The 9381-nt window shown below is 49.7% G+C and overlaps 1 protein-coding gene across 1 annotated transcript in view; it reads left to right on the top strand.

Annotated features, from left to right (window-relative positions):
• FANCM (FA complementation group M) overlaps positions 1-9381 on the top strand; it is a 57489-nt gene that overhangs the window by 40179 nt on the left and 7929 nt on the right. The window contains exons 14-17 of the mRNA XM_033515237.1: positions 5368-7228; positions 8583-8662; positions 8763-8831; positions 9264-9374. Of these exons, the coding sequence (XP_033371128.1) occupies positions 5368-7228; positions 8583-8662; positions 8763-8831; positions 9264-9374 (2121 nt within the window). The remainder of the gene's footprint in view (positions 1-5367; positions 7229-8582; positions 8663-8762; positions 8832-9263; positions 9375-9381) is intronic.

Genomic DNA, 9381 nt, shown 5'->3' with positions numbered 1-9381 from the left:
CCTGGAGAGGAGAAGGATCCAGGGAGAGCTCAGAGCCCCTGGCAGGGCCTGAAGGGGCTCCAGGAGAGCTGGAGAGGGACTGGGGACAAGGGATGGAGGGACAGGACACAGGGAATGGTTTGGGATGGGAAATTGGGAATCCCTGGCAGTGCCAAGGTCAGGATGGACATTGGGAGCTGTCCCTGCCGTGGCAGGATGGGATTTCAGGTCCTTTCCAAGCATTCCATGATTCCCTGGTGGAAGGGTTTGCATGGATGTGCTGTGCATCCAGGCTCCTGCTATAAATATTCCATGGCTAATTACACCCAGCTGATCTGGCTGACGTTCATTTACGGTGCTTAATTAACAGAGGGGTTTAACACCAATACAGGTCAAAGCTCTTTCCTTAAATACCCAAGAGAGGGAACCTCAAACCTCAGATTTATTGATGATTTTCTTACTGGGGAATAAAACATAAAATCAGGGAATTCACGATTTTACTGTGAATAACCAAATGATCTGGAAATTTCTGCTCAGTTATTTCTTGGGCAGAATTTCATTCAGAGATTTGACATTGCTTAATACAAGCCAGCACAAGAGGCATTTGCAGGGATTTTTGGGTGTTTTCTGTTAGAGAAGAAATTCACTGATGTGTGGCTTTCCTTTCCTTGTACTCATTCAGTGATTCAAGAAATTTGTGTTTCCATAACAGCTTAAAAAAAGTCAATTTAAAGACATTTTTTATGATTATTTTTAACAGATAAAGTGAAAATGGGTGGCAAAAAAAAAATCTATTGTATTTATATCTTAAAAATCTTCGAGAAGAGGTTGGCCTGGTCAAAAGAAAATAAAAAAAAAAGTCAGAGAAGCCCCAAATGTGACCCCTGGAAAAGGCACATCCAGCAAAGCCTTTAATGCCCCAGGGGTTTTATTGCTACAGCAACGCATTTACTGCCAGGGGGATTTTTGGTGCAACATGGGAACAATTCAAGTTGTCCTTCTGCAAAATAATTCCATCTCTTTTAAGCATTTTTTGCAAATTAAACTGTGCTGTTTGGAAATAAGGCCAGGCAGAGTAATCCCTTTAGTGGGATGATATTTGCCCAGGTTTCTCTGGGAACAGGGAAGTGCCAGTGCTTTGTTTGTGTTTAAAACATTTAAATTTAGAGGAATGCTTTGTTTTAGTGTCCAGAGTGGGAGGCTCACTCTGGATCTTTCCCATTTCCAAGCTGGCTGTGGGAAGTCCCAGCTTTTCACAAGCAGAACAAAATAAATCCCCAAATCTTTGGGATTGTCACATCTCCCAGGCCTGGGATGAGCCTGAAATCATCAGCTGCCTCAGGATCCTGCAGGTGAAACATTCCCAGGACATTCCAGAATCCCAGTGAACCTGAGAAGGCTTCCCAAGCTTTTAGAGTTTTAAATCAGGTGTGTTTTGGGGGAAAATTTGGTGTTTTCAACCAGCTGGACCTTTTTTCTCAGGAGAGCCTGAATGAAAAGTTAAAAATGGTTCAAGTAAGGACAATGAAATGGTTTTATTTGGGTTTTTTAGACCCTCATTGCCAGTCAATTCTCTGTGATTAAAATCCTCTTCTGAGATGTGTCAAAACTTCTGATTCCAGAGAAGGTGGAAGGCTTTGGGCTGGTTGTGGAGGGTGAGGTGTCAGGGAGCCCCAAAATCTCAGCTCTCCAATTAAAGCAGCTCCTTTGAATCGCTTCTTCTGATCTTGTTGCCAAATCTTTGGAGTCCCAGCATTAACTGAGGTCAGGGTGGGTTGTTTAGACCTGGAATTGCAGGAGCCTGCTGGGGTTGTGCTCCCAGTGAGAGATTTGGGAGTGGGACTGGATGGTCCTGCAGGTCCTTCCAAGCCCAACCATTCCATGAATCCATGACCTGAGCTTCCAGCTCCACGTGCTGAGCACAGAGAGCAGGGACAGGACATGTTCTCAGTAAATGGGATCGTTCTTACGGAATTCTGGAGTGGTTTGGGTTGGAGGAGACCTCAAATCCCACCCCAGCCAGGGCAGGGACACCTCCCACTGTCCCTGGCTGCTCCAGTCCTGTCCTGCCTGGCCTGGGACACTGCCAGGGATCCAGGGACAGCCACAGCAAATCTGGGAATCCTCATTTATTCCCTGGTGTTCTTCAACATTCACCTCTTCTGCCTCTTTGTTGATCCTGTTCCCATCTTTGCCAGGGCACATATCCTGGGTTTTGTAATCATTTTTTAGGGATCTTGGCTGGTTTTTTGGGGGTAGCTGAAAGCAAAACCCAGCAGAATGAGCAGATCCATCAATTCTGTGATGCCATGAGGGAGAGAATTATCTCGGTTTGGCAGAAGGAAATTGGGGTTTCTGTGTCCCTCAGGCTTCTTCTGTGACTCAACTAAATAAATTTTTAAAGATCATCCCATGTAATACACTTAAACCTCCAAAACCAAGTTTTTGATGGTGTTTTTTTCCCCTGAAGTGTGTTCTGGAAAGGGAGCAGTGGTGGAACAGGGATTGATTCTTCTGCTCATTCCTCAGTTCCTGGAAAGGGAAATGAGTAAATGAGCTCAGGGAGAACTGGGGGTGCTCTGGACACTGGTGCTGTACCAAGCAGCAATTTTGGTAAAAGATGGAAAAGATGATCAGAAACAATTCCTGGAACCACAGAAAGGTTTGGGGTGGAAAGGAGCTGAAAGCTGTTCCAAGGCCCAGGAGGAGAGGGGGGAATGGGAGGGGTTGAGAACACACCAAAGGGGGGAATTCTGCAGGGTTTCACTCAGGCTTCCACTTAAAGGAGATTTAATTGATAAAAATCCACTTTGTAGCTGTCTACAGAGTGATCATCCATTTTCAAATAGCAGCATCACCAGGGTTTCATCAGGCAGATGAATCTTGTTAGAAAATGCATCCAAAGCAGCTTCTGAGGAGAGAAGGGGCAATTCCAATTTTTCTACTTGATGCCTTAAATTTAAATCCTGGAAAACAGAATGGATGCAGTTACAGATATATTTACATATTAAAAATATTAAAAAAAAATTCAATATGAAAAGTAAAACATTCCTTTTCTGTTTGTATTTCCTATGCTAAAATAGATTTTGTTTTGTAAAGCGAATCAGTGGCTCCAGGCAGGGGCATGGATTGACAATAATCTCAGATGCTGTTTCCCTGCTCCTGACCTGTTTTCTGAGGAGCTGGTCCACCCTGAGCTCTCTGGGTTAGAGGGGCAGCTGAGCAGGGAATTTAAGGTTCCACAAGTTGTGCATTTCAGGCCAGAAGGTGCCGATTCCCAAAGTGCCGTGGCTGGAGAGGAGGGAGCTGTGTCAGGAGAATTCCTGGGAGTATTCCCAGGAAATGGGGCACTTACATAACCCCAGCCAGGCCACCCAGCTCTGGCCTAGATGCTAAATTTGGCTGCTGGGCTGTTCCTGGCCCCAGCAGCACTGCCAGGCTCCGAGCAGCCAGGGGGGTGTGGAGGGACCTGGGGACATTCCTGGGAAAATTCCTCGCTGATCCCGCTGCCTGTGCTAGAATCCCAAAATCCCAGACCTAAATCCCATCCCATTCCCACCCCTCCCACCATCCCAGGCTGCTCCAGCCCCAGTGTCCAGCCACAGCTGCTCTGGGAAACTTGATTCCTTTGGGGTTTGTTGTTTTAGGGGTTGTGTTTGAGTGGGTTTGGATTTGTAGGTTTTGAGGATTGGATTTTGATTGGCTTGGGGGTTTAGTTTGAGTTTTGGGTGTGGAAGATTTGGAGGGTGGATTTTGATTTGGTTTGGGTTTGTAGATTTTGGGAGTTTTAGTCTGATTGGGCTTGGGTTTGGAGGGTTTTGGGGTTGTAGTTTTGTTTAGGGTTTGTAGGTTTTGGGGTTGGAGTTTGGCTCTGGGTTCGTAGGTTTTGGGGGTTGTATTTTGATTTAATTTGGGTTTGTAGGTTTTGGGGGTTGTACTTTTATTTAGTTTGGGTTTGTAGGGTTTGGGGGTTATACTTTTATTTAGTTTGGGTTTGTAGGGTTTGAGGGTTGTATTTTGATTTGGTTTGGGTTTGTAGGTTTTGGGGGTTGTATNTTTGGGTTTGTAGGTTTTGGGGGTTGTATTTTGATTTAATTTGGGTTTGTAGGTTTTGGGGGTTGTACTTTGATTGGTTTGGGAGTTGGAGTTTGGAGGGTTTGGGGGCTGGAGTTTGAGTTTTGGGTTTGTGAGTTTTGGAAGTTGTCATTTGATGAGTTTGAGGTTTGTAGTTTGATGGGTTTGGGGTTGTAATTTGATTGGTTTTGAGTTTGGGGTTTGAAGCTTGGCTAGTTTTGGGTTTGGGGGTTGTAGTTTGATTTGGTTTGTAGGTTTTGGGGGTTGTCCTTTGGTTAATTTTGGGTTGCAGGACAATATTGGGCCACTCCTGATCAGCACTCAGAGCAGTGTGGGGTGGGCAGGGCAGCACCTCCTCCTGTTTCACTCACAGACACTGGTTTGGTTAATTAATCCTTAATCCATTTAATTTCTGTCTTGTTTGTGTGATGCTGAAATGCTGGAATTGAGCCATTGTGCAAGGGGCAGTTGTTCCTGTGAGCCCCAAGAGATCCAGATCAGCCCCGTTATTGTCACCCCAGTGCTCCCTCTGCTCAGGGACACCTGAATTGGACCCAGCTCTGTTGTTCCTCTTGGATTCCAGAGAATAAATTCCATGTCTTGAGTCTGTGCTCTGACCAGGCTGGAGGAAAAGGAATTATTTACAACCTGCCAGATCAAAACCATCCTTTAATCCTCTTTTCCTCACTGGTTTTTATTAAACCTTCTCCTAAGGCAGCTGATGTAGTCTGGGGATCTCCTTGGAGATCTTCAGTTAAAAAATCCAGACTTGGAGTTTCTTTGGGTATCTCTACCAAAGGATGGTGTGAGCATCAACATCTGTGTGAAATTGGTGATGAAATGATGATGATGATGATGATTAATGACAAAATCTGTTAAAAGTGCACAGTTTGCTTTGCCTGCTGCAGCCAGAGAGGATCCCCAACCCTGTTAGGGATCAAATTCCTGGGAGGTGGCTTTGGATCCTGCTTCCTGAAATACCTCAGACGAGCCAGTCTGATTGTAAAGGTCATTTTCCTCACCCTCTATAAAGGTACCTCGTGTAATTTCAGGGATTAAGGAGTCCAGGGATTCATCTGCCAAAAAATAATTGTTCTGTTCACATCCTTCACATCCAGGTCCACCCTGCTTTTCCCAAGTGGGTGTTTAACAGAGCTGGTTGTCTTTTGAGCAGAAGATTTATAGACACCCATGAAAAATTAATGCAGAGTCTGTGGGAAGTTCTTCAGGAGAACAAAACCTTTGTGTGTTGTTTTGAGTGTGGCTGGGAGCAGCCCTGGGGTGTCTCTGGTAACCACTGCCCTGTGTCCCCAGGGAGACTGCAGCTATGGCCAGGAGCTCCAGCCTCACCTGCAGATGGAAGATTTGGATATTCCAGGGAACAAAAGGCATTTCTCCATGGCCAACCCTCCCTGGGATCAGAGAACTCGCTGCTCCAGGAAAGACCTGGCAAAACCAAAACCAAAAGCAAACCCAAAACCAAAACCAAAACCAAAGCTGTTCCCACCTGATTCAGGTGATGATGGGAGTGAGTTCTTTGCCACCTTTAAAATAACCAAACCCAGGGCTCCCAAGAGAGCTCCTGGACTCCACGGGGAGGTTCCTGCATTGCCTGAGGATCCTTCGGCCTCTCCCTCGGGAACAAGGCTTGCTGTGGCCGGACACTCGGACCTGGCCAGTGACAGGGACGAGGGGCTGGAGGTGACATTTGACTTAAATGCATTTATTGACCTGTGTGACAACAGTGACAGCCCTGAGACCCCCGCCAGTCCAGCAGCACAGGAGAACAGCCCTGCAGGTAAAGCCAGCAGGAGCACCCGCAGGGATTCGGGGTACGGCACCTCCCCCGTGGCCTCCGACCTGTTCTATCTCCCCGAATCCTGCAGGGATCCCTTCCCACAGCTGAAGGAGCCCCCGGGGCTGGAAAAAGCATTTTCCCAGGTGCAGAGGCTTTTGTCCCAGTCCCCTCCCTGTGGGGATGAGCTGGAGGCTTTGGAGAGCGTGGTGAGGGGTGAAGGAAGCACATCTCCTGCCCCACAGGTTCTCCCCCATGGTCACTCAGAGGCACTGCGGGACAGCGTCTCCCCAAAAACTGATCCTTCACTGCTGCTCCTGGAAAATCCCAAAGTGACTGCTCCCAGGGAAGTCTGTGCCTCCAGAAGTCCCTGTTTGGCCCAGACTGTGTCACCTAGCAAGGCTGCTGCTGCTGCTGAGGAGGAGGAGGAGGAGCAGCTCTGGAACGAGAGCTTGGATGGCCTGTTCGACAGTGAGGAGTTCCCTGAGATCCCAAACAACGCTCCCAGCAGGAACCACCCCCTGACAAACGGCCCTCCCAAACCCGGGGACACGGGAGAGGCTGCCCTTGGAGCTGCTGCTGGGGAGCAGAGTCTCCATTTGTTTGAGGATGAGGCTGGTGAGGACACGGCCGAGGGCAGCCCCGCGGGCTCGGAGCCTCCAGCCAGGGCAGGTCCAGCTGGGACCATCCCTGGGACTGAGGGAGAGCCAGGCAGGGAATTCCCCCCTGGGAGCCCCAGCCAGCCCTGCAGGGAGCAGCCCTGGAGCAGGGAATCCATGGGAACATCAGCAGTGGATGATCCCTACAACTGCTCCCAGGACCTGTTCTCCATCACCTTCGACCTGGGCTTCTCCATCGAGGACAGCGGGGATGACACCTCGGAGGAGAGCAGGGATGCTGACACCCCCAGACTGCACAGGGCTGAATCCACTGAGGATGTAAAAACCTCCCTGAGTGATGGCTCCAGGCTGGGAACCTCGGCAGGGTGGGGCTGCAGAAGGATGGAGAGGAGGGACCTGTCCACAGCGCTGCAGTTCCAGGGCAGGGCCAGGGGTGACGGGGAAGGCACCGAGGCTGCTCCTGCTGCAGGGCCTGGCCTCAGCTCAGGAGGCAGCAGAACAGGAAGGGAACCCCCTGAAGCTTCACCATTTCTGACCCCAACAAGGAGGAAAGGTGTGAACATCAAAGCTGTCAGAAGAATTCCTATGAAAGTCTTCTGGAATGGCAGGGAGCAAATTGCAGAGGTGTCTCCTGTAGGGCAAGCCAGAGAAAGCCCACGGAGGCAGAACTTTGGGAGATCAGCCATGGGTTCCCCTTCAGGGAGGACAGAAGGCCTGGAAGACACCAAACTCCCTGGATCCTGTGGGTCTCCTGCTGCAGGTAGGGAATTTGGTGGGACAGCTGTTAGACCTTTGTGGTTAGGAAACAGGATCCATTGTTTTTGGATCCTCACTTTGGATTTCTGACTGAGCTGGGAAGGTTGGAAGAAGAGGAATAATGGCTGTTGGGTCAGTGAGGGGACAGGAGAATCCAGGAGCTGTCCAGCTTGGAATGGTGCCTGCAAGGCTTTATCCTCTTGGTTTGGAATCATGGAATGCTTTGGGTGGGAAGGGACCTCAAATCCCACCCATCCCCCCCAGCCATGGCAGGGACAGCTCCCACTGTCCCAATGTCCAGCCCCAATGTCCAGCCTGGCCTTGGGCACTGCCAGGGATCCAGGGGCAGCCACAGCTGCTCTGGCAATTCCAGCCCAGCCAGCAATTCCCAATTCCCAATCTCCCACCCATCCCTGCCCCTCACTGTAAACCCTCAGGCCTGGGCTTTGGGATTTCCAGAGATGGCTGGAGAATTGCAGATTTTTGCTTTGGGAAATCCGGATTTTTTGGGAAACTCTAAAGGAATATGTATATCCAGTGTAACAATTATGAATTAGAAATTCCATCTGTACTAATCCTGATTGTTTTTCCCCCCGTTTGTTTCAGACTCTGAGATGAGGGGAGTTTACCTGAGCTCCGTGCGCAGCCCCGCCCTCGGCAGCAGATACAAAATGATCCATCGGGAATTCAACCCCTCAGTCATCTTCTCCCAGGTGGGAAGGGCAGGGGCTCCCCTCCCTGGGGACTTCCCCTTGAGGAACAGGGAGGTTCTTGGCCTGCTTTGAGGAGCACTTACACCTTTTATTGCTAAATTACAAATTTCAACACAAAACTTGTAACTTCCCTGAGAAGAGAAGAATCCAGGGAGAGCTGGGAATGCTCACCTGGAGAGGAGAAGGATCCAGGGAGAGCTGGGAATGCTCACCTGGAGAGGAGAAGGATCCAGGGAGAGCNCAGAGCAGCTCCAGCCCTGGAGCAGCTCCATGGCCTCTCTGCAGGCCCCACTAGGTGCTGTCACAGATATTTGTGTCACAAAGTGCTGCCCCAGCTCTGCCTCTTGCTCAGCTTTGAAGGGTTTCTCTTGCTCTCCTGCTTCCCTTTTCTGCCTCTCCGCTGCCTGGGGTAATCACTTCCCCCCGGGGCTCTCCAGGGAAGCAGGATTTATTGTCCATCCCAGCTGGAGATCATCTCTTTTGATTAACAAGGCTGAAGAGAACAATATTTGTCCTGTAGATCAATAAATAATCTCCTTTGGAGGTGCTTTTCTGAGAGAGGCAAGGTTTGATTGCACAGCTATAACAAAATTGTGTTGGCAACTGTGCAATTCTGGTGAATGTTGTTTATTCTGTTTTCTGCAGGAGCCAGCAGTGACAGCGAGGAGGAGATCGTTTTCCAGAGGAAAAAAAGGATAAAAAAGAATGTTTTGAAGTCTCCTGATGTGAGTCTTAGAGGGAAAAAATAGCCAAGAGCAGCGAAATGGCAATTTGAACAGCAGAACAGAATGGCTCTGTGGCCTGATGTTCATCCTGTTCCTGCAGGGGATGGATGGGAGCGACCTGGAGTCTCCAGTTGGGTTCACCAGGAAACGCCGGCGCCCTCGGAACGTGGTCAGCACAGAAACGGGAGAGGAGCACTGGAAACTCATCCCTGCTTCCCTTCAGCTCCTCCCCAGGGTCTGCACACACCGCAGGATCCCACCGTGCTCTGGGCTGGAGGGACCTCAGAGCCCAGCCAGGACAGCTCCCACTGTCCAGCCTGGCCTGGGACATTCCAGGATCGGGGCTTGGATGACTTTGGAGTTGTTGTTTGGCACCAAAACATCTCAACAGCCAGGAAGGGTGAAATCACCTCCCTGCCACAAAGCTCTGAGCCAAAAAAAGCCAATTCATGGCACATTTGACCTGATTTTTCTTCCAAATCCCATTTCTCTGCCCTGTTAGCGGCTCTGAGGAGCGTTAAGGTCCCTTCCCAGCCCCGGCAATGTGGGATCCAGTGGATCCCTGGAGCTGCATCCCCTCATTCCCTGTTCCCTGTTGCAGTCAGACACGTCCAGTGAGGACAGTGGGGATTTCCAGCGGGGCAGGAACAGCTCCAGGAGCCGGCCAGGAGCAGCCAAGCGGCAGCGGCGCCTCAGTGGGAACAGAGCCAAGGTGGGAC

This window comes from Parus major, chromosome 5 (assembly GCF_001522545.3).
Source record: "Parus major isolate Abel chromosome 5, Parus_major1.1, whole genome shotgun sequence".
In the NCBI taxonomy this organism is placed as follows: Eukaryota; Metazoa; Chordata; class Aves; order Passeriformes; family Paridae; genus Parus; species Parus major.
The sequence above is the reverse complement of the archived record's forward strand: the minus strand, read 5'-3'. Positions and strand labels throughout refer to the sequence as shown.